At 40.8% G+C, this 26,389-nt stretch overlaps 1 protein-coding gene across 1 annotated transcript; it reads left to right on the plus strand.

The window, feature by feature from the left end:
* The first annotated feature begins 401 nt into the window (after window positions 1–401).
* Window positions 402–25,501, plus strand: LOC116719169 (solute carrier organic anion transporter family member 3A1-like). Its single transcript, XM_032561580.1, has 10 exons — window positions 402–1,005; window positions 3,813–4,272; window positions 18,882–18,980; window positions 19,865–20,134; window positions 20,218–20,382; window positions 21,508–21,706; window positions 22,292–22,427; window positions 22,507–22,679; window positions 23,782–23,846; window positions 24,090–25,501. Exons 1-10 carry the CDS (start codon window positions 847–849, stop codon window positions 24,464–24,466), a joined length of 2,103 nt encoding a protein of 700 aa, XP_032417471.1. The 5' UTR covers window positions 402–846; the 3' UTR covers window positions 24,467–25,501.
* The last annotated feature ends 888 nt before the right edge of the window (window positions 25,502–26,389 follow it).

Here is a 26,389-nt window from a genome sequence, read left to right on the forward strand (position 1 = left end):
CATGATGCTTCTGTAGGCCTATTTCCAGAAGTGTTATAAATACAGTAAACACATGTAAATATTTGAAACAAACATATCGAACATAGAAAATTGCAAAAATTCTTTGAATCGGAATTGAAAACTGAGATCACATTTATAACCTCCAATCGCCGATAAAGCAATCGGAAGTTACGTGACTCAACATTATATTGAGTCGCATAATGTTCGTTACATTATGCGACTCAAAGTTCGCATACGAATAAATGCAATAAATAAGATGTCTGTGAACCTTATTTAAAAAAAAAAAAATTCTGCTCACAATTAAATAAAATACAACAATAAAGATTAAAATATACTGGCCAATAAAAAAAATAATAAAAAAATACAGGAATGTGGTCTTAGTGAAAAGTATGTTTAATACTTGCTTAATTTTCCAAAAGGTGCTATTAATCTGAAAAACAAAAACAAAAAAAAACCGAAATATGAGAGCGCAGCTAATGCAGCATCCCGGATGTAGGGAAGCGACATCCAGTCGTCGTACGTGCTGGAAGCCGTCATCCATACACGCGCAGCTACGTAGGCTGACATCCACCGAGAGGACTGGTGAGGAGGAGGAGGAAGAAGAAGAGGAGAAGGAAGAGGAGATGTCTGTGACGGTCTCTGTGTTTGTGTTCTCCTGGGCGGACCGTGCTCCTCTCCGCGTCCCCGGCCCCAGAGACGCTCCGTTCGGAAGAGACGCCTTTAGTCCGGCTTCTTCTCGCGGCGTCGCGCGGCTTCACCGGCCGTCCTAACCAGATGCCCTCCTCCGCCGGACCGGACCCGCTCAGTTTCACGCCGACCGACCCCAGCGGAGCCTGAGCTCGAAGGATGCAGGTGAAAAGCCAGATCTGCACCGAGAGGAGCAGCACGGACGACCCGGAGCAGGATGACAACCAGAAGAAGACCTCCTGCTTTTCCAACATCAAGATTTTCCTGGTGGCGGAATGCGCGCTCATGCTGGCACAGGGCACCGTGGGCGCCTATCTGGTGAGTTCAGACATGTCCGTCTGATGACGGAGGGTCACGGGCAGAACGATGCGGCGCCTCATCCGGTGCCATATTATTCCCCATCCCATTACCATAATGGCATCCTTCAGTAAACACGGCTATTGATTGATGGCTTGCTGCTTCACCCATCAGGGCCTGCTTGTGTGTGTGTGTGGGGGTGGGTGTGTGTGTGTGTGTCTACGAGACCAGACAGCGTCACAGCGCCAATGTGCTCCACGTTGTTTGGGGAACATATGCGTCTATGCGTCTGTGGACAGTGTGGAAGCAGGTTATGAAATTGGGGGGTCCATTCCTACCGGCTCTTGCTGCTCTCTGCACAGAAATGCCTCGGTATCTAATGCAGGAGGCCTTTCACACACACAAAGGCCCAGGAGATGACGTGATCTCCACAACACAAGGCACAAGAAATTTTTCTTTTCCCCATTAACACCACATTTCCTTTGACAGAGCCTCTCCCCAGCCCGTCTCATTGCTCTGGTGTTAATAGATCAGCAGCAGCTGGTTCCAAGTAGTGAAGAAAATGGTAAAACAAAAAAAAAAAGAGAGAGAGAGTTTACGACCTCTGGCAGAATTCATATTTCATCCCATGTAATCCAAAATCTCTGATTTCATTTTAAGTCCAATGGATCATCTAACCACTTCCTGGAAGTGGCTATAGTTATCTGTTTTTTTTTTTTTTTTTTGGTTTGTCCTCTGATAGCTTTTGACATAGTCTGATTACTGTACTGCCTGTTCGGTGCAAGATTTTATTGAGGAAAAGGACATTATTTTAAATTTTTTTTTTTTAGCTGTGTTTCAGTGCATCCTGCAGTACAAGCTATTAGAACTGAGTCAGGCATGTTCACCATGACAACAGGGCAGGGCTGTCCAAACCTTTTGAAATGTGACCCTAAATTGTTAAAAGTAGTTCTGAGCCACAGAAACTGTGTCTGTTTTGTTATGAAAAATGCAACAAAGGTTCTTTTGTAAAAACAAACTAAATACACAATATCTTTTTTAGATGTACTTTAGGCTACAAGAACATGATATGAGTCCCTCTTTTTTTGTTGTTGTTTTTCTTTTTTAGCCCAGTTAATACTAGCCCAGTAAAGGTTCCTGGATGTTTGAGGGGCTGTGTACTATCATGTTACAAGACATGAAAAGAAGAATGTGGTTATTAAAAGATATGTAGATTGTGTGTTGCTTAAGTTTTCTAGTTTTCACTTTAGTTTGTTTTAGGCATATCACCATCAACAGTCTGCAATGAAGCTCTAAGCTAACCCACCTAAACCGGTTTAATTTCATCGTTGTGCAATAACTGGAATGACTTAAGGTAACGGGTTTCCACGCAATTTTCTAGTAAAGTCAACTATTTTAGGTTACTAGTGTGGTGAAATAAATCTGTGCCATGAATTTTGGATAAGGGCCGCAAATGGTCCCTGGGATGCACTTTGGAGACCCCTGATTTATGATGTTTTATTCCAGAACGCTGGTGTGTATTTCAGTAAAATGACATCCTATCACACGTGTTCTTTCTGTAGTGTAATGTATGTCCAGGGCTGACACGATAACTCATTTTGCTAGATGATAAATGGTCCCAGATTACTGATAATGTTGTTGTTTTGAGACCATTTTCCAGTAATAAGTAATATAATTGTAGCGGCACAATAACACAAGAGCACATTCTCAAAGACCAACAAACTTTAAATTCTATTGAATATTTAACACTGGAACTGGAAAACATTTTAGATATCCAAAAAAAAGTAGACACAACAAAAGGAGGAACAAATAAAATTAATTTTGAAGTCTCTGAAAGACAAAATTGTCCTTCCAAAACAAGAGTTGATTGAGACCAATGGACCAGATTTAAGACTTCAGTTATACAGTTTTTGGCAGAAAGAGAGAGAGAGAAAAATGAAAAATCATGCAAATGGAACTTATTGTGGTTGTTTTAATTGATCAGGAATGCTGCCCAGACCACCATACTACCACCACTATGTTTGAGGCTTGACGTGATGTTCTAGGCAGCGCGGTGTTAGTGTTATACCATAATGGGACACCATTAGCAAAAAGGTCCACTTCTATCTCATCAATCCATAGAGATTTTTCCCCCCGAATGTGTTTGCGATCATCAATATGTTTTTTGACAAATATGAGACAAGCCATTGTGTTCTTTTTGGTCAGTAGTGGATTTGCTGTTTGAACTCTTTCATTGAGGCAGGTTCAGTGGAACGAGCCTCAAACGATTCAGTTTCTGATTGCTGAATCGTGAACACCAATCTAGGCTTGAAGGAGATTTCTGAGTGACCTCCTGGATGAATTATTGATGGATTTTAGCAGCAATTTTGGTAGACTTGTCACTCCTAGGAGGGTTCACCACTGTTCTCTGGATAATGGCTCTCACTGTGTTTCATTGTAATCCCAAAGCCTTAGAAATGGCTTTTCTCATCCTTTCTTTTCTGTCTGATTTTCTCGGTTAAATCGTGGTTAAGTCTTATTCAAGACTTGGGTCTAATCTTTTATCTTCTGATTGAACTAATATTAAAAACAACTCCTGACCTGCCATGAAACCTGAGGGTTACCAAGCTACATACTACACACTTACTGCATCCACTTAGCAATTTTACTGCATGTCACAAAATATGTTCTTATTGAAAAGCATTCAATTCGACTTGAAAATGCATTCTATGAACAATTACTAATTAACAATTACTATGGTTAAGTACACAGAGACTGTGTGCGATAAAGTCACAAGAATGTTCTGGCTAACACCTGTAACACTCATTGTTTTTCTGTTTTCCTGCTAGGTAAGTGTTCTGACGACTCTCGAGAGACGTTTTAACCTCCAGAGTGCCGATGTGGGCGTCATTGCCAGCAGCTTTGAAATCGGCAACCTGGCCCTGATCCTGTTTGTCAGCTACTTCGGCGCCAAGGCCCACCGGCCCCGGCTGATTGGCTGTGGGGGGATCGTCATGGCATTGGGGGCGCTGCTCTCAGCTCTGCCAGAGTTTTTGACTCATCAGTATGAGTATGAGGCAGGGGACTCGTGGCATGCCGAGGACGGCAGGGTCATCTGCTCCAACAAAACCAGGTCAGAGAATCGGGACTCTGGTTTTAACTGCGGCAACCGAGCCAACACCAACATGATGTACCTTCTGCTCATCGGAGCTCAGGTTCTGCTCGGCATCGGGGCCACTCCCGTCCAACCTCTGGGAGTGTCATACATCGATGACCATGTCCACAAAAAGGACTCTTCATTGTATATAGGTGAGTCACTCTAAGGATGCAAAATGATAGTCAAGTGTTTGTTTTGGTACACGATGGGAGTGTAAGGTACATAAAAACATTAGTCTAAAACTGGATAAAAGTTTTTTTTCTGGTGGGTCTTGTATTTTTGACATCTGTCCTTTCATCCTCCTCCTCCGTCGTAAACACATTGTGAGGAATTCCAAGGCATTTCCTTGACATATATAGGGGTAAACTGCATCCAACCTCCCAAACGACATATCTCCACTCCCTCTATAAAGCTATTCACAGCTGCCAGATCAGGTGAGGGTCAGAGCATATAGAACAGCACCTATATGACTTTAGGCAAGGTCCCAACCCATTTAATCAATTTATATCCTATCATTTCTCGTGATTGAGACCACAAGGTACTTGAACACTTCCAATTAAGGTAAAGACTGACTCCATTGGTTCATTGGTCAGCTGTTAAGACTGACTCCATTGGTTCATTGGTCAGCTGTTAAGACTGACTCCATTGGTTCATTGGTCAGCTGTTAAGTTGTCAGCTAGAAGGACTCAACCTTTCACCAGTTGAGAACCTTGGCTTCAGACTCAGAGTCTCTGGGTGTGTTGCACATTGATGACCACATCCACAATAAGTATTCTTCATTGTATATGGGTGAGTTACTCAAAGGGTACGAAATGAAAGTCGAGTCTGCTTCGGCACACCATGGAATTGCAAGATACACAAAAAATATTAGCCCAAAAATGGATGCAACCTTTTTTTTTCTTGTGAGTCTTTTGACACCCATCCTTTCATCCCCCAACAACATCCTAAACACATTGTGATTGTAATTAGTCCCCTCCACCTCCCTAATTAAATACCTCCCCATCCTCTCTATAAAGCTGTGCCTAGCCACCTGGTCATTTGAGGGTCAGAACAAATATGAACTAGTAAAACAAGAGCCTTGGTCTTTGGCTAAGTATTTTTCCACCACAGAAGAGAACAGTACCTATGACTGTAGAGTAGGCCCTAATCCGTTTAATCCATTTCGGGGTCCACCCCATCATTACTCATGATTAAGACTGCAAGGTACTTGAACTCTTCCAACTGACGTAAAGACTGACCCCTGACTCACAGGAAGGACTCAACTAGGGCTAAACAATTATTTTAGTAAATGATTGAGTAATTGTAGTGGCTGTTTCCCGCTGAGATGTTTGAGGACGTGGCATTGTGAAGTGTAAATTCGGTTTTGCAGTACACGCACCAAGCTGTGTTATCTTTTCTTTTTAGCTTAAAGAGATTCCACACTTTTGACCCTTTTTGTCTATTTCTTGGTGATGCTTCTTTCTGTACATTGCTGTCTAGCTACTAATAGCACTTAGCCTTCATCATCAGCTCGCTGGCAGAAGTGAGAGAGATAATTATCCATCCGGAACACAAGGGGCTAAATGTTAAAACGCAATTTAACGAAGCCCAGAGGAATTTTGAAAATCAAGGGTCCTCCGATGAATCGCTACAGCCTTAGACTCAACCTCTGACCTGTTGGGAACCTCGATTTCAGACCCAGGGGAGCTGACGCTCATCCTGCCTATGTGCACTGATTGTGGAGAATTGATTATTACAACCTTGTTGCTTCATGGTTATATGGAAGCAAAAGAAGAAAAAAAAAGAAAGAAATTCCTCATTAAATTCTGAGTAGTGTTTTATGCCTGTCTTGTTCTGGAGAAGAACTGTGTTTTTAATAGTCCCAAGAACTAGACGCAGCAGCGCCTGATGGGTCCCTTTAGGTGCTTTTACGGTTTGACACAGACGCCGTGTGATGCTGCCAGCATCGGATGCTGATTGCACACCTGCAGCTTTATGACTTAAAAGGTCGTGTGACAAGCTGCATCATCATCGCCGTGCCGGACGTAGCCATTAGCAAATCGTTGCACATTATCAGAAACTGCTCAGGTAGACTTTGGCCTTCCTGCTTCCTTTTTAGGAGCATAAATTTTGTAAAAGAAATCTGCATCGCCGCACCGGCTGCGGCAGTCAGGACTGATGTGTCAGGGCAGGTTGGTTTTATAACGTTGGCGCCCGATTCTAAGTTTACCATCTGCTGTGTGTGCAAAATGAGGAAAATTGTTTCCTAGCCTTTGGACTGCATTTTGTTTATTTGGCAACCACAGCTAAAGCTAAACATGTCCTGCTCATAGTAGGTATCAGTGATCAGCATGGAGCTGCCTCAAAGTTGGATGTTTTTGCCTCCAGTAGCAAAACGGGGTTACACGAGGTTTTCAAACACTGCTCATGTTGCGTTTTCTTTTCTGCTTTTTTTTATTCAAGCCTCTTTACTCCGATACCACAAAAGGAAATCCTTTGCATCCAACTGCTTTCAGAAGTCAGCTAATTAGTAAATTATAGATTTAGTGATGCACGATATATCGGTGCTAACATCGGTATCGGCTGATATTGGTCATTTTTTAACATATTGGTATCGGCCCAAGACATAAACTGGGCAGATATTTGCAACCAATATTTACTTTCATCTTGTTGCTGTTTGTTTCTGCAGGTGAAGAGGAGGAGGATGGTCATGTGATATTTCTTTGGTTATGCGAAAGTGATGCGGTACTATTGTGATAACGATATAAGGGACGATAAAAATAATTTATTACATCCTTTTTAGGTAACTGTATAACTGTGACTGTGTCACGGTAATCATAACCCCACAAACACAAATTATCCTCTTAGAAAAAAAATTCTCATTTGTGAAGCGCTTCTTTATGACACCAGTCATATAAAGATGTATGATTTTCATCACGGTATTTTTTTGGTATTTATTTATGCTTTCATTGAACAAACAGTGGAGAAAATAGTAAAACTATCAATCTTGACAATAAGGGCAGTTTGGGAGGGTTTTAAACACCATTAGCTGGAATTTATTGTGATGACGATAAATGAAAATTTATCATGATACACGATAATCGATACTATAAATGTCCACCCCACACTATGCTTTTTAGAACTATTTTGAGAAAAATCATTCGGAGCAATATGTTCTTTTCCTTCCAGCTCATTTGCGTTAACCAGAAAGGTGGTTCCACGAGGCACGGAGTCCGGAAGTCTAACGATATAACTGTAAAAGTTGTTGAAAACCATGTTATGGTTTTCTTTTATTGCACAATTATGGGAGGTACTGTAAGTTGAAAAAAAAAAAACAAGTGGAATTCTGCACAGGCAAAGTTAGGAAGAATATTGTGTCTTGTACTTTGCTTGCAGTCATATAGTTTAGGTTCCCAGGAGGAAAGCACTTTCTGCAAACATCAGCAAACTTTCCCAGGCTGGCAGTAGCGCACTGACTTACAGTAACAACTAGGAGGCTGACATAACGTGCATAATAGGCTGTCTGTCAACGTTACCTAGGTAACAGTCGACAGACAGCGCTGTGTGCCGTTCCCGTTCTTCATGCAGCTCAGCAGCCTGCCATTAGCGGATAGCCATCAGAGTAAGTAGAGAGAAGGAGAAAGAAAGAAAAAGAGGGGGTAAAAATCCAAAGTTGTTTCTCCATTCTTTAAATAAAACTGTATCGTAGAAGCCAGAAGTTTCAGACAGACTCCTTCTAGTATGTCAGTCTAACAAATCAAGTTCTGGGAACCAGTCTCTAGATTTTAATTTGCTCTCTCAGCATCTGTTACACAATATTTTTAGCTTGTTTCCGTCAGGTTCGCCATCAGATCACACAAATATATGAGCCTATGTATTCCTGGATCTAGTCCCATTAAAAATATAAAAATAAAAAAACGGGAAGGCAATACAGAACTGACTAGGGTTTCCTTATATGAAGATGCATAATAAAGAAAATATTTAAGACTTCACCACTCAGCAGAAGACACTGAACACCGCATGCACCTGGTGGAGTTTATTTAGCGACACATATTTAATTCCTGTTGGCATCTGATTTGCACCGTTAAGTACGGATGTACAGTTAGCCCCAAAATTATTCATGCCACTCTCTGATGCTGATTTAGAACTATTTTCATTCGACTAAACAATTTGTTTTTGACAGACAATGAGACTAAAACAATGTAAAAATAGGGATTAAAAATGTCATGTCAAAAAATACTTTAACACCTTCCTAAAATAACAGACTAAGTCATGTTTTTGCCAAAAATAATTTCTTCTTTGGCCTAAATGATCCCTAGGCAAAATAGAGGTGCTAATTTTATTGCCAAATTCACTTTTGGCAAAATATAACTTTGGCCACATTTTCAGGAAGATGGTTTATAAGTGGGAAAAAAATCTTTATCAATACTAGGACTCAAACCCTTCCCATAACTGATGAAGTCCAAGTCTTTGTTGCCATCACCCTAATCTTTAGCTTCTGCCACCAATTATTTATCAGACTCAAGTCAGGATTGTGGCCAGTTCACATTCTAAAATACTTAAAATAATTATTAATATATATTTTTTATCTTTACATCATGCTATACATCGTATATCATATATCATATCATATATCAAGGCATTGTTGCCTTGATTCTTTCACCCATGTTTGAGAAATCCTCCCGTGGCAACATGTGGGACCTAGATGCAACTCCTCCTCTGAGCTGAAGCTCCCAAGCTTCCGTCTCATAACACAGCCCTGCACCGCGATTACCCCAATTAGTTCCTTCAGACAAGCACACAGCAGTCAGCAAACACTGGGTGGAACTGTGTATCTGCTGAGATCATTATATGAGCCACTTCTCAGTGCATCACTAGTAAAAACATTGTTAAAAGGTTAATAGAGGAGAGATGTTGTGGTGACTTCCTGAAGGTGGAATTTCATAACCAGCAGGAGTTTTTAAAAAGACAGAGACCCAATTCCAAGAGGTTAAATAATGAAATCAAATTTCTTTTAAGTCATATTTGATATACAGTACATATACTGTATATAGCATTGCTTTAACAACTGCATCTAACATAGTTACTTGATTCTGGTGGGAAAATGGAAAATACATGATACTGCTCCTTTAAAGAACTGAAAACAAGGCTAAAAAGCACCTGATTGCCATTTTCTCACTTCTGTCCTGGCTGTAATCTCCTCAATCTCTCCCTTCAACACATAAATATAACAAACATCAATCCATTCTCACCACCACCCGCACTCCGTTCCATGTTTTTGTGTGTTATCCGATCCACCAGGCACGTCGATCGCCGTGGCTACGTCTTGCGGCGGTGCTGCTGTTGAGGTGCCAAAATTGCGCTGTCGTCTAGAAAGTCGTATGTGCATGCTCTGTTTTTTCTGCCACCACCGTTTAAAGACGGTGTTGTTTGACGAGCTCGATGAACCATTTTCTGGCTACACAATTCGAAGTGCTTGAGGATAAGGTCAGGAACTGATGGCTGGTAGAGCAGATCTCAAGTATTCTACGTCTGAAGCAGCAGAGCAACCCCACACCGTCACACTGCTGCCCCCATGTTTGACAGTAACTGTGTTTCTATCAATGGTTTTTTATGTGCATTTTGAAGTGTTGCGTTAGAAAAGGTTTATGGAAGCAGCAAAATTCAAAGTTTTTGAAAAATATGTTTATACTCTTTTGACATGGATTTTAACTTTTCTGAAAAGAGTTAATGCACCAAAGGGGAGATGGAAGCACATTTGCCGAATTACTTTTGATGTAGTAAACTTTCCCACCCACTGGTGGTATCTGTGCCTCACTAGATACCAAACTAGAGGCACCAAACTAGGAAAGATTTTAAAGTCCAACCCTTGAGCGCATAGGGAGAAACTGTCAGCCTGAAGTGGCCGGTGAAAGGCACTCCAGGCTGGGATAATTCCCAGATCCACTGGCGGGTCTGTCCAACTCGGAGACATGTGTGGTCCATGTTTGTCACCTCTACATCTGGTTTATTACAGCCATAAGTAGCATCAATATCTGACGAAATGACACTTTGAGTGGCCTGGTTGTAACCGATAGATGGAAGCACTCCTAATTCACCTCATATTTTTTTGCAACATTCAATATTCAACATGTAATGATGTTCTTTCCCTGAAATACTAACGCAGCATGTCATGAGATGTAACAGGATACACACCTTCCAGAAAATCCTAACCCGTCTCATTAGCTGCACTTCTATTAACCTAAAAATGGTTCAATTTGACATTTCAAAAATAAATTTGCTTTATGAAAACCCACTTATTTAAAAAAAAACTCTTGTAAAAGGTTTTGCCGCTGGAATGAGGTCGTTGTTTTAGCTGTATCAAAATTAGAATATTTTGCAAAACTTGGAAACCCTTTCTGATCCCACAAGTCATGTGATCAGCAGCCAGATGCTGCTACTGCCGGAAAAAACGAAGACGGCAACAGGAAGTGGTTGGAGGATGATGGTCCGACATGTTTTTGAAATGACTTTTTGTGTGAACAAATTTATTCACATGTGATTTAAATTGCATTTCTTGCTTAATGGAAATGCCACAATTGCAAAGTTGTGTTTTATTTTACTTTAGCGGACTATCAACAAAGGTTTGCGCACATTTTTAATGGATAGCTATAGATCTGTACAGTGTATTCCCAACAAGTCTTGTTGATTGTAGGGTTAGCTTTTCTAGCATACATTAAATCACCACCTGACAAACTTTCGTCGTAGAAATTAGTATTATGATCTGAAAGCATCTGGAAGGAGCCAAATACTTACCCAGAGCCCTGTAATTGGATTGGATCTGTCAGAACAGCTTTTAAAATCTTACCCACGTCCCATGTGTGTTTTTCTGATTGCCTCTCTCTTTCCTAACGTTTTTCTTTTTTTTTTTTTTGTCATTCGGTGGCCGGTGCATCAGATCATTGTGCCTGCTGGCAGATTAAAGTGAAGTAAAAATAGATTTAGAGCTTCAAAGTAAGCCACATTGTCCTGGGTAGAAAATGGCTGCTTGTAGAAAGACTAAAGACTTTAGCAGTGTAGACTCTAATGTCAGAGCCAAATTGTAATTGGATTATTGATTGCTGTCCCTCTCTTGACTGATAGGTTGAGGTAAGTAAGCTTCAACAGGCAACAAGCGTCCCGCTGGTTGTTCACCACACTAAGGGTCTGAACAAAGAAGCGTCCGTTAATGATGGGTTTTATGGCTTGTAACAGCAAGGCAGACCCCAAACAGCTCCAGCTCTACATGCAAGTAGAGCGCAGCGTGTGTGTGCTACTCTTGTTAGCCAGACAGCAACACTGTGGGACACTCACAGGCCTCCAGCTTTTAATGGGTCTCCAGCGTCAGGTTGTTCAGGTTAAAATGAAGATTAACAGCAACGCATGCAGGCGATACGCTTCTGTTTTTAGGTGATGACCTCCCTGACGTTTTCACTCTTGCTACATTGAAAAAAAAACAGAATCTGGCCTAAGTCTGGTACAATAAGCAATGAATCAATTAATTGCAATAATTTCCATTTTGATGACTTAATATTTTTTGAAGGGCAGTTTTGTTTACAGAGGATTTATAATCCATTTGATTCGTGGTTTTGGTTCCAAGTAGTTTTTTATTTCCGTTTTTGTTTGTCGTTTATGTTTCGGAGATTTGGAAAATCTTCCAGTTCCAGCGTGAGGTGTTCTTCACAGAACTAAAGTTTATCAGTGTTTGAGAAGACAAACTTCCATTATAATTCCATTATCAATGTATTACTTGAAACTGATCTCAAAACAACATTATTGTTCCTGTAAAAATTTATCGTCCAGCAAAATTTTTTATACTGGACAAGTATTTTTATCTAGTTTCTAGAGCAAATACTGAAACTCACTTGAACTAAGACAAAACTAATTTACAAGTAATTTTTTTCAGCAGTTTATAGGAGCTTGTTTTGAGTAAATAATTTCTTAATATTGATTTTAAAAAGTTCTAGTTCCAATGGCAGATTATTTCACTTATAACATGAGAAAAATGACTTGTTATAAGTGAAATAATCCGCCAGTGGAACTAGTACATTTTTCATCAATATTAAGGAATTATTGACTTCTTTCAAATGTGCCAAGTTATTTGTGCTAGAAACTACACCAAACGCATTTGGTAAGATGTTTGCAGTGTTATTGATTCTCGTGTTGTAGATTTAAATATATGAATGCAGCTACAACTGAAGCTCTGTGTCTGGAAGAACAAAAAAACCAGCGTGATGCCAGTCATCTGTTTGCGTGCGATTGTTTAGGACTGGAAACTGGCATGTTGCCACCTGTGGTTTAGATGCAGTGCAATGGAGGCCCTGGCCGTAGCCACTTGATATGCAGACTGTTGTGCCGTAGTGCTGTGCCAAAGAACACAAACACTCAACATTGTTGTTCTAAAATTGGACTCACAGTCCCTCAAACGCCATGTATTCGCACACCGTGAACGTCCCCTCTGTGCGTTTCATTGGGATTTTACGTGACAGACCAGCAGAAGGTAGTGCGTTAGCATCAAAGTGTAAAATAACACCTGAGTTGAAAATATTTGAAAAATAAAAATCTGGAAAGTGTGGCGTTTAGCACCTCTGGTTCAGCCTGATGAAGAGCCGCCTTTACAGCTGCAGGCCGTTTTGGGCTGTGTCTCAAACACATTTTCACATCTAGACACTAAATGATTTGGCCATTCATCTTAGCAAAATAGCTCAAGTTCAGTCAGATTGGATGGAGGACATCTGTGAACATAATGTTTTATTTATTTCATAAGTCTCGCCACCAATTCTCAACTGGATTTGGGTCAGCATAGCACTGTTATTATATCCAATAGATTAGTCACATTAAGTCCATCTTTCCTAAAAGTACCACATTGAACAAACCTTTAACCTATTTGTTTTTTTTGCAAAAAGAAAACATGGCGGAAACAGAGTGCAAATCTGCAACGGTGCAGCCGATTGTGATAAGGAACCGTAACGCCATGCGACCCTCCATATATTGAAACGCAGCCAGAGCGGTCTGCAGAAAGTCCGCTGATCTTCCCCTTCATCATACCTCAGCCTCTGTTTTGTCTCGGTAATACGTCAAACGAAGCGGCGTGGGGCTGCGAGTTGAGAGTCCACTGCAGCAAAAATGTTTTTACTCCGCCGGGGTTATTACTCTTCCACTGTAGGACAGCGGGGGAAGGAATGGACACTGACTCAGCACACCCGGTCCGTTCGGTCTGGGCCCGGGTTGTTTTATGTGAGCACCTTTGCCAAGAAACGAAGGGCCAGCGATTGAACTGTGCTTTAATGTGAGTCTGAGTGTGAAATTATTCATGTGCAGGGAGCGTGACCAGGTAGAGCAGCCCTGTCCCACACAGTGTGACCTCTCTGCTGCTCTATTTACGACTGCTGAGCACAGAGGACTTATTATGGCTCTGGAACTACTATCATCTCCAGAATGATTCCCGTCACTTGTGGATACGTCATATTTTATTTGGACCTTTTGAAGAGGAAGCACCGGATTTATCGCCTGGTATTCTGCAAATTACATTGATAAAAAACATGCATGCACCCATTGAATCTGTCAAACTGCAATGTGTTTCATTGGGGTCATATACAGTGGCTTACAAAAGTATTCATACCCCTTGAACTTTTCCATTATTTTGCCACTTTACAACCACAAACGTAAATGCATTTTATTGGACTTTTATATGAAAGACCAAAACGAAGTGCTATGCAATTGTGAAGTAGAAAGCAAATTATACATGATTCAAAACACCAGACAGGTCAGGGATAAAGTTGCGGAGACGTTTAAAGCAGGCTTAGGCTGTAAAAAGATTTCCCCAACCTCTGAACACCTCACTGAGCATTGTTCAAGCCATGGTCCAGAAATGGAAAGAGTGTGGCACAACTGTAAACCTACCGAGATGAGGCCGTCCACCTAAAATTACTAGGGGAGCACTGATCAGAGATGCAGCCAAAATTCCCATGGTATTCTGTACCTAATGTACAGAGTGTACAGAACCGTCCCCTAGACTCTTTGGTTTACTGAAGTCACACTCCATCACTTCCTATGTTTCTAGTCACATTAATTAAAGCCAAGCGAAACTACTCTGAAGCTCAGCTGAAGATGTGAACAACAGTCTGCAGTCTTAGGTTCACTGCATTTGAACTGCAGCAAGTTCTCAGTGCTGTGCTTACTGCATATAATGAGCAATGTCAGGGTCTAATAAAATAAAGTGTGCACATAGCATTTTACGACTGCCTTACAAACTGAAAAAAACCAACAACTATTACTGTAACCGCTGATGTTTCTGAACTGAAGGGGTGGTCTGTTTTCAGTGGTCAGTTCGTGTATCGACATGTGAACAAAAAAAGTTCTAGTGACTGTCAGTAAATGTGTTGATTAGAACATCCTTGGTACTTCCCTGTGATGGAAGAATTACTGTGTAAGTCGCAACCAGACAGTACTAACCCAATGTACTTGATTGACCTTAACAAAGTTTGGATACATGTATGAAGGAGGCACACTGCATCTGTTAACACATACTTCATCCGAATTGCCAGAATCATCTCTCATTGACATAGAGCTCTGTGCAAAGTATTGTGTGACTGGTCAGAAGTTTGTTGCCATGTTTTCAGAAGGCAATATTAATATTTCTCTTTAACTGGTCCACTTCCAGGTTTTGTATCTGCAGGATATGTGGATACTTTTGAGGAACATGTATTTGACGTGGTGAGGAATTATGTATATTTGTACCATTCTTCACTAAATAGCTACTGTAGTAAGACTGGAAAGTGGTTAATATCTCCTGGAAGGAAATTGTAACGGAGGACGCTGTCTGCGGAAAAGTGCGGGACTAGTTCTGAGACCGTGTCGTCATAGGGTAGCGGTGTGGAGGTCTGTCCCCAAGGTGGTCTGTGCCGTTGTATGAAAGATGCATGTGAATACAAACGTGCCGAAACCACGTGACTGCGCATCGACTGTTCAGCTTCTAGAGACCAGTGCTGCTGTCCGTCAATCTGGGCAGGGTTATAAGATCACGCCCTGTCAATTTGAAGTACATCCCGTAACAGCCTGATAGGTTACCCACAAGTGGAAAACATTTAAGACACTTCTCAGTCTTCGTAAGGATGGGAAGAATCTTTCTAAAAAGAATATGACAGGCCAACAAGAGGTGTGTACAAGATTGTATTACACTGCTAAGTTGCTAAGTCGAGGCCTAAGGCAACATTCTGGCCAAAGGCAACTCAGAGTGCTTCTCAAAGTATATTGATGTTAATGTTTGTTGTAAACCTGTAAATAAATAACTTTTTTTTTCAAAAATAAAGAAATTGATTAGACATTAACATTTGAACCTGTCTTCTACAATAACTAAAGGTTCAATGCTGTTATGGACTGGAGGACCAGACCAGGATGTACACCGCCTCTCGCCCAGTGACTGCAGTAGTTAGCCACCAGTGACTCGGCAAGGATAAGCTGGTTTAGATGTATGGATGCATGTTTAATGGAATGCATCTAATGAGCTTTAAGGGTTTGGGTTGACTGAGTTAGTCAATCTCTCCAGCAGAAGACAACCTAACATTTGATCACCAAAGCGGCGGCGTACATCATCAAAGGCTCGGTGCCTCAACAGGCAACGACTGCAGTGATTTCTCTAACCGCAGCAGCAACTCACGACAGACTTCCATCCTTTCTGAACCCACTTCCTACATTTTCTTTCTCTAATTCATTGCCGTTGCATAACGCTTCCCTGCACATCTGTGTCAATATTATTGCTGTTGTTATCATCAGCCGTTTCCCTTTGAAAGTTGCTCCAGGCACTTGGCTTTGGATCACTTTTTTATTGAGGCTGGTTTGGATCCATTAAAGATAAGAGCATTGGTGTGCTGTTGATCTGATCATCTGCTGGGTGTGTGTTTGCCCGCCACACTGCATCACATACTGTACATCAACTGACTAAAGGGGATTTTCATTATGTTATGTGCTGTGAAATGCTAAGTCGAGGTATATTTTTGATTTGCTCATCAAAAATATACCTGCTTTGATTCTTTCATGCACGTGTGCTAAACTCTTTAATCTCCCATGGCAACCATTCAGCTGTGCAAAATGCCTGGTGAGACCGAGCACCAGCCTTTGAGGAGCCATGTTGTGATGACGTCCTGAAGGCGGAGCTTCAGAACAAGCAGGAGCTTCTTAAAGAGACAGAGACTTTCTTTAAGAGAGGCCCAATTTAAAGGTGTTAAACTACAAAGTCACTTCGTTTTTTAAGTTATATTTGATATACACTGCATTTTTATAACAACTGAAGGTAATATAGCTATTTGACTGTGCTATAAAATGGCACTATGTGACTGAAAAATACATAACCCTGCCCCTTTAAGCACCATGTGTTGCCCGTTTGGCCCCTGGTGGAGGGCAGATGAAGATATAGGAGTGCATCTATTGGTCAGCTGTTGAGTTGTCAGACGTGCTGGCTGAGGTTGCTAATGGTCGGGGTCACGTTTGACTGCAGACTGAATCAACTGTAATGGAAATCAGTGACATATAGATGGACCTCCTGATTTCTCCCAGGGCTGGATCTGTGACAGTTCCAATAGAAATTATTGAACCTTTTCAACCATTTCTATAAGTGTTATGTCTGAAATCATGTACAAAAGCTTTTACAGGGCGTGTACCTCATTCAACAAATGTAATTGTTGGATAAAATGTGCAATAAGCAAAGCACAGCACTTTATCGAAGGCATTAAAGCAGAAATAAGCTGAAACAATCACCTAAGCACAGAAACACATCATATTTATGAAGGTCTCAGTTGCCTTAGAGCTTAGCTATGTGTTTCAGGTTAGGTTCAATGCAATAACTAGTGTAATAGATACAGTGTGTGTTAGAAGTTTAAATACACATACTGTGTGGATGAAAGTTATATAATTTTGGGGCTTTTTGAATTGTTCTGTTTTCAGGCTACAGCACAAAGCATGAAAAAAGTAAATTAAAATTCAACGGCATGAGCTTGAAGTAATTGTAGATTTTTTCTACTTATGGTGGACAAAAAAAATAAATGGATGGTGTGATGATCTGAAATATTTAAGAAAAAATCTGACATACACATCATATGTCATCATTTTAACTTGAAAAGAGATCGGTTCAAATTCACCAACTAATGACTCATTTTCTTCTGACATTTGATAATGAGTTGACGGAAACCTCTGACCGGCACTACACTTGTGATTCCTAGACCTTTCTTTCATCTACTTGAGGTTTTAGTCTTTAATATAATTACTTTTTTTTTTAAATAACTCAAAATTCAGCTGCTTGAATGGAAAACCTGGCCTCGCCCAAAGCCCCACGTTTCAAGCTCTTTACTTAAATGTCTATTGACAAACTAGTAGACAACGCTCTCCAGCAGTTCAAACGTGTGCATCCTCTTCTAGTTTTAGACGCCTGTATTCAGTTCCTCTAATAGTTGCTGGAGTCATTTCATAAACTCTTGTGGGTTTCATGGGGATCTCGCTTTCACATCCAATGCTCTTTGGCTGAGATAATTGAATGTTTTCCATTCTTTGACAGACGATTTCTGGAAGGCCTTCAAATTGTCCTCCAGACACTTTTGCTGCGTTCATTTTACCTTCTAGCCTTCCTGCCGAGAAGCATGATGCAGCTACCGCCATGCCTAACGGCGACGGTGTGTTTGTGGTGATGTACAGTGCTTGGTGTCCGCCAAACAGCGTTTATTTTGGTCCCATCAGTTTTCCTCAAATCTTCATGGTGACAAACAAAACGTTAGCCAAATGTTTCCCCTTTTGGCTAACGCTACAGTAGTTTGGGAAATTACTGTAGAGTAATTATACGCTTATCTATATAGTTCTTGTAAACGTTTTGTTTTATTGGATGTGATTGATGAAACACTTAGAACTGCTTTTTATTTAAGAGATTATTCCACCAGTGGAATGTTTTTTGCTCCATGAAGGTCTGTGACTGAAATATGCATATTCAAATCTGTCAAGTTGAAGTGCTGGAGTTCCCCTTCTTTAGATTAAGTTTTTTTTTTTAAGACAGACAAAATGTGTGCGTGAATAACTTTGCCAGTAGTAACTAACTTTTAATAGCTTGAAGACGTTCTTTTTTTCTCTCTGAGATTTTCAGTAGATTCAGACCTCTGTAAAAAAATAATCCCTGATAATAGATATAAGAGTGATCATAAAATCATTTCTATAGGGTTTTAATGATCAATTTGTTGTACCAGGAGTAAGCAGCACTTTCTCTACTTTGGGCTCATTATTAGCAGACAGCCCATCACTTCCTATTGTTGCACTTACCGTTCCCATTCACTGTAACATATTAGTTGCTCCAAACACAAACACAATTTTGCCTGGTCTGATACCTCTTGGGAAGCTCTTAGCCCCGGCGGCGCCAAAGTGAGGCGGCTGCTGCATGAGTGTACTCATACGCAAAGAAGCCATTTCCTGCTTGATCAGTCCTGATGCCACTGCATTATCTCGTCTTAGATCGATACGTCTGTGCAACGTGTTGACTGTGCATTACTGTGCCCTTGGGAGGTATAAATTTTGGAACTGGGCAAAGAAGAAGTGGTCTGCCTCAGGTTCCTTTTAAAAGCAGCTGGCCTTAATGCAATGCTGCCCTCTGCTGGCAGATGAGGTGAAGTGAGCTGTTTTACCTCGTCTGTCATGGTGCAGGAGTGAAATTTAGCTCTCGCTTTTGTCTCGTCTAACTTATCTGATATCTAATATTCATTTGTCCTTTTCTTTTTTTTTTTTTTTGCAGGTATCTTATTTTCAACACTAGTTTTCGGCCCAGCTTGTGGCTTCATCCTAGGCTCCATCTGTACCAAAGTCTACGTTGATGCTGTTTTCATCGACACCAGTAAGTAGCCATTTGGTTAACGCCGCAAAACTTCCAGAACAAATAGATGGAAACGCTTTTACAACAAATAGCTATTTGTTGTAAAAGCTCAGAGTGAGGTCTGTAGTTTACTTAAATTGTTTTTTTTTTTAAATTTATTTCATTCAAATTCACACTTTATTTTTCTTCTTTCTAGTCATTTTCCCAGGAGTAAACCAGTAGAAATGTAGGGGTCTGTTTTAGCCGCAATTCTGAAAACCGAGCCATGTTTCACAACACACTGTAAATAGCTGAACTATCCACATACTTTGCCAAATGAAAAAACTTTTTGTGTGCAAAATTAACACACTGGTTTAAAAAAACACTTACATTTTGTCGTCCCATCAAACACACATAATTAATCATTTCTAACACCTTCCATTTAACAGTAAAGTATGAAAATGTATGGCGTGTTTCATAAAAGAGGCCCCAAAAGGCAGAAAAATTAGGAGGCCTAAGAGTCCTGGGGAACACCACTGACAACTTGTTATCCAACATGTCTTAGCTCTCCATACTGATCGTAGACTGACATGTACGATTTAAATCAGGCATGTGAAGAGCCAACCATATCAGCTGTTATAAATGAAAAATCATGAGAAATTGAGCTCAGATCGAACAGCATCATTGCATGCCAGAATCGGATGGTATTAGTGGATTATTTGCAACTTGAACTATTCAAACCGTTGGCTAATAGAAAGGTTAAAGTAGATCTGTGCAGCAGCAGTTTTTTAATCTTTATTTGTATCCGTGTGATTTTTAAGAAGCGATGACAGGTTCTCAGTGGGGTTAGGACAGATCGGAGTCACTTGTCACCGAAGCTTTTAATAAAGATTGCTGTAAATTTTTCTCCCACCTTTTTTGCCCAGGTAAGCTGGACATCACCCCGGATGACCCTCGCTGGATCGGGGCGTGGTGGGGCGGCTTCCTCCTCTGCAGTGCCTTACTCTTCCTGTCGGCCCTCTTCATGTTCGGCTTCCCCCAGGCGCTGGACGAGCAGGACATGGACGCTCGAGGGGAGAGTGAGCAGGCCATGCTGCCCACCTCCTTGAGCCTGGAGAGCCAGGACTCTAAACCCAACGGAGACTTTCGTGGCTTCGACATGAACAGCGGACTCTCGGTCTGGGAGCATCTGAGAGGTGAGAAGATATAGTAGGAGGAGGTTGAATAAAGGCAACACTACTTTTATACTTGCATCTTTTTTTTTTTTTCTTCCTTCCAGTGATCCCCCGGGTAACCAGGCATCTTCTGTCCAACCCGGTGTTCAGCTGCATCACGCTGGCTGCCTGCATGGAGATAGCTGTGGTTGCTGGTTTTGCTGCTTTCCTTGGGAAATACCTGGAGCAGCAGTTCAACCTCACCACTTCCTCAGCTAATCAGCTGCTAGGTACTGCGACCATTTTCCTGACTCAATGTTGGACTAGTGATTGTAGACTATTATTTGAATTCCTCTCAAGCCACCACATGGCCAAGGTGGCACATGCATACCACCAGTGATGGTCGATGCATTTTCAACACAAACCAAGCGTCATTTTGTACTAACTTCACTTATAGTGGTCAGAAATGTGTCTAATTATGCTTGAATCACCTAATTTTCATACTAAACAATTACATTTTCTATAAGTTATAGTTATATAAAAAATATTAACATACAAAACACAAATATTTCATCGTTCATAAAGTTTTATGAATGATGAAATATGTGTGTGTTTCAACAGGGTAGAAAGGGGATAAACGTTTAGAAAGAAGGTAAATTAATGGATTAATAATCAGTTTGTAAAAAAAAACGTAGTGACTAATTAAAAAAATATTCTTTGTTTATATTGACTGTTATATAATACATTTTGATTCTTTTATTCATTTTTTATATTTTTCTGGATTATTTTCTTATTCAATTAGCCTTTTTCATAACAAAGTTCCTTCTTATGAACCTTCATAAGAAGGAGTCAAAATTTAGCAATGACCCGGATGTAAACAACAATTACTAGCTTAGCAACCCCAGCTACTCAACATATCCTCCTGTACTGGGTTATAGCAGATTATGCTTGTTTATTGGGTGACTTGAATAAAATGAAATCTTCAAAGTAACTGAGGAACAGCGATCGAGCAAAGACATCCACACTGGAGATAATATGCTAAACTAGCACAGAGCTATGCTAACACATGGTGATTGATAAACAGACTGAATTTATGTAGCGCCTTAGCAGTCATTATGACCGCCCAAATCGCTACACACTACACACTCACCCCCTCAAACACACACATTTATACACTGATGTGCAGATATGAGCAGTTTATTATGACAAGCCTTTTACAAGGTAAAGAAATGTTTTGTTTTGTTTAAAAAAAAACCCTGCATTCTGTTCCTTCATTTACTTCTAATTCTTCCTTTTCCCTCACATTTATTTTCCATCGTCACCGTTATTAAAAGTTGTAAACATTAACAGCAGTGTCTGTGTAGAAACCTCTGCGTGGAAGGAAATGATTCAGTCGACATCTTCTGCTTCTCCAGGTATGACCGCCATCCCCTGTGCCTGTCTGGGTATCTTCCTTGGGGGGCTCCTGGTTAAGAAGCTGAACCTCTCAGCTCTCGGAGCGGTCCGCATGGCCATGCTGGTCAACCTGGTGTCCACGGCCTGCTACGTCTCTTTCCTCTTCTTGGGCTGTGACACGGGGCCTGTTGCTGGGGTTACGGTGGCCTACAACAATGAGTAAGACCATTAAGTTACTAAGATGTGAGAGACTCAATTCCTATTCAACTAGTTTTCCTGCCGAAGTGAACGTCATGTAAGGCACTACAGAAAACCTTCTAAAAAAGCTTAATACTTGTGTTAGTATTTAGTAATCACCAAAAGGTTGTGGTATCAACCATCCAGACCATTCAGGTCTTCTCGTTCTAGTCTGTTCTACATCTCCAGAACCAGAACCAATCTTAGAGAAGCAGTATTCAGGTCCCTCTTGAAATTGAGATCTAGATCTCAACGGGGTTTGCCTGGTTAAATAAAGGAATATATTCAGTTTCTATGCTCCTTAAAACTGGAACAAACTTCCAGAAAACTACAAAACTGGAGCACAGAATTCCTTTAAATCAAGGCTAAGCCCCCACTTGTTCAGAGTTGCCTTTGATTAATAATAACTGGAACACTGATCAATGTTTGATGCATATTTGCTTGATCACGGCAACTGACAAAATGTCATGTTTATTGGTTCTTTCAGAATCGGTTACTGTGTAAAGTTTCTTGCTTGACGCGTACATTCGGGGTAATCACTGATACGCTCTTCCTCTGCCTCTGTAGGACGCTGCAGTCGAAGAAGCAACCTGAGTCAGGCTGCAACAGTAACTGCAACTGCTACACTGCCTCAGTGAGTCCTGTCTGTGGCTCCAACGGAGTCACCTACATCTCAGCCTGCTTCGCTGGCTGCACCAAACCAGTAAGTGGAGACAAAAAAGACTTTCCTGGACAGCGAGGAAGGAGAAACGCTCACCGTCTGGTTCTTGTCTTTGCGTCAGAACCTGAGCAGCTGTGGGTGTATACCCAGCATTGGCGGCGAGAACGAGGCCTCACCGGGGAAGTGCTCCAGCCCCCGCTGTCAGCATGCGTTCCTTACCTTCCTGTGTGTCATCTGTGTATGCAGCATGATCGGAGCCATGGCCCAGACGCCCTCCGTCATCATCCTTATCAGGTACGGCCCCAGTTAGCCCACAAGAGGGAGCCAGGGACATTGGGAGCTGTCAGAGGGGATGACGTGAGTTGGAGCATCCTGAAAGGAACGTTGTACGAGTGAATCATCAGAATAGGTGTCATAGATAGAAATATAGACACACACGGGAATGTTATGTCACACGTTCATGAGAATGATCAAAGTACCAAAAATAACCCATACCACTTGCATAATTGACTACAACAGTTTTAATCATTTCTGAGACATTTATTTTTTGCTAATTTGACTCTGATGAGCAGTAGTCAGACTATTTAAAATGAGAATCATGTATCACTTTACAAAAGTTAGCTGCAGATCATCTATATTCTAGCGCATGTACAGAGCTAGCCCATTCGAGCTTCCTAGCGTGTCTGCTATTGTTTTTATAAAAAAAAACACATTAGCTTAATAACAGTAATAGATGGTTTTTCCAACCTACAAAACATCTTTCTTGTAAAGAAGTGAAACATTTTGAGGACTATACGTGTGCTTGAACAGCTAAGAGAGAGGAAAATACAGAGTGGTTCTTTGAAGCTTTCTCTGGAATATAATTAATACAAATGTATGTCAGTGGTTTAAACATTTTAATGATGACTCTTTTTACATTAGCCATGTCAATACCACCACTGGCGAAGTTTAGTTTTTACATCTTGAAACAGTTTCTCTCTGGCGGCAGCATGGAGCTCAAGTTTCTGTTTCAATCAGTTTCTCAGTAGTTCCTTGATCACATATTGATCCTCATATTGAAATGAAATTAAACGTTCATTTATTTCATTAACTCACTTCATTAAGATAAACAAAGTAAAGTGAGTGGGGTGTGGACGACACATAGTGACCGACTAACATAAGAAGCATCTTTTTGGACTATGAGTGTCATTGTCAATAGACTGCTATGTTAACAACAGGTTAACATGACAGCAACAGGTTAACGGAAGAGTCCAGCCGCCAGCGACGGTTTTGTTTTGTGACCGTGCTACAGCTAACATTTAACTTGATGCAACTTTGGATCAAGCAGTACCTTATGGAGATTACTTTTGCACATTAATCTGTTTTCTTGCTGTGTTGTTCTCGTTTTTCTTCTCAGAACTGTAAGTCCTGAGCTTAAATCATATGCTCTTGGAGTTCTCTTCCTCCTCTTGAGGCTGATAGGTAAGATAAATCCATATTTGTTCACTTTAACTGTGTCAAAACACGCCCACTGTTGTTTGGCTTCAATTTCCGCTGTAAGTTCTCCCTGCTGTAGGCTGAGATGTCAGAGTGGTTTTTCACCTACTTTAAGCATTTCATCAGTCTGTCAGCTCAGACCCAGCTGGAACGTGAGCTCAAACCTGTGCTCCTACTGGCCTTTTGACCTGCCGTCTGTCCACAACCCCTCCTTCCCTCCTGCTCCAGGCTTCATCCCTCCCCCTCTGATCTTTGGTATGGGCATCGACTCCACCTGTCTGTCCTGGAGCTCGGTCTGCGGCGAGAAGGGCGCCTGCATGCTGTACGACAACGTGGCCTACAGGCATCTGTACGTCAGCATCGCCATCGTGCTCAAGTCCTCGGCGTTCCTCCTGTACGCCACCACGTGGCAGTGCCTGAAAAGCAACTACAGGAGGTACATCAAGAACAACGAGGGCTACCTCACGCCCACCGAACTTTTCGCCTCCAATGTGACTCTGGACAATTTGGGTAAGGAGATTACCCAGAACCCAAGTAACAGGACAAAGTTTATATACAACCTGGAGGACCAGGAGACGAGTGACAACATGGAGTCGGTTTTATAGTGGCGATTTACACGAGGCCAGCAGGATCTGTTAGTGTGCATCTGATGTGCAGTCTCTCTCTCTTTCTCTCTCTCTCTCTTGGTGTTGTGCAACATGTAGAGCGTTGTTCATCCAAAACATTAGATCTGTTAAAAACAGTAACAGGACTTCCAAAAAACAGAAAGAAAAAAAAACATTCAAAATCACAAACTGACTTAGTAACGCATTTAGTCATTTGTGGTATTTTTTTTCACCTTTCAGTCTGAAAGCAATGAAGGGTCAAATAAAATGCAGCAGTGTTGGAAACCAAAAGGATGGTGCTGGTTAGAGATTCGCATTCACTCCTCGTTGTCATGAACGTTAATGTTGGGTTTTTAGTGAGGCGCAACACCAAAAACTACATTCTCTTTGAAGTCATAAAAAAGCTTCTGGCATAACTCTGCCAGCATATTCCACTCTTTCTACAAGAATTGATTGATAGATTTAGCATAGCATTATGCTAATGCCATTAGCACACCAACTTTCTTTGATCTATCCCGGTGGGCAGCTGCAAGTTTCAGTCGAGTTTGAAGGCATCAGTGTTGGTGAGATGGTTTCAGGTGAACTGAAACATATCCAAACTAGTTTTGGTTTGAGTGATGAAGGCTGGCTTTAAGTTTCGGGAACGGCTCTGACCTCAGCCATATTGAAAATGTAAAAACTATTTCTGAAGTCTGCTCTGTGGCAAGAAACCAACATATTTCAATGAGCTCCACTATCTTCGATGAGCAGAATGGTCAGATATCAAGCTTGTGTGTATTATTGTGCATACAGATCCAAATATTTAAAATAACTGTATAAAATAATGTAAGATAACATGTATTTACCCCACATCGTAGTGTTACGATAACTCTACCGTGACACAGGTGATTTAAAAGAAACAAAAACAAAATGAATAGGACTTTCTTGTCAGTGATGAACGTATGTAAATTTCTGACCAGCACTGTTGATTTATATTAGGGTCATGCCTACTTTTTAGATCCGAGTAAAAAAAACTGTTGAGTGTTTCTCAGGTGAGTTTAGAGTAGAGATGAAAATAACTACAGTTTTTAAGCCTGAGCTACTTGGAAGCCAAACCAGAAGGATTTTTAAAACTAACATTTGTTAATACTCTCCAAAACTCGTACTCAGTTTATTTCTTATGTTGAAAAAACAAACAAACCTTATCTTAGGTATTAAATCAAAAGAAAAATATTTAAAAGAAACAAAACATGTATCTTCAAATTAAAAAAAAATCAAATTTTATTTGTACAGCACATTTCAGCAGCAAGGCATTTCAAAGTGCTTTACATCATTACAAACACAGAAACACAATGCAACATAGAATCAACAATCAAAACACGACATTAAGTCAAGTTCCATCAATAAATTTGTAATTGATTACGTTTCAAATACAATCCTAAAATCTTCTCGTTTTTGCGCCAGCAGCCACCTCAAGGGACTTATTATTCAAATATTTTATATTCTCTAAATATTTCTCAGATATCTAGGGCGGGGGGGAGATACTCAACCAATTTTATTTATTGAATTTTCAGACATACCTAAAACACATGAATGTGAACGAGAAATAATCACATCCTATGATAACGCCTTGGTACATGCTGGATCAGACCAATTTTCCTGAACAGTGAGCTCTTTCCTTCCACTTCAACAGAAAGCGTACAGATTACAAAAATAAAAAAAACTTTAAACATGCACTTATAAATGTGCATGTTTAAACGTAACTGTCTTTGTAGCGTTAAAGAGAAATACCTGAGTCAGATAAACCAACAACATAATTCTATCAGGACTGACAGAGACATGCAGATTAACTGAGTGGTCTAATCCTACTTGTGGGGATGCGCCCTGCAGCAGTAATGCATGGATTTAAAAAAAAAACGACATAAATAACACAAGAGACTTTGT

This window comes from Xiphophorus hellerii, chromosome 4 (assembly GCF_003331165.1).
Source record: "Xiphophorus hellerii strain 12219 chromosome 4, Xiphophorus_hellerii-4.1, whole genome shotgun sequence".
NCBI classification, from domain to species: domain Eukaryota; kingdom Metazoa; phylum Chordata; class Actinopteri; order Cyprinodontiformes; family Poeciliidae; genus Xiphophorus; species Xiphophorus hellerii.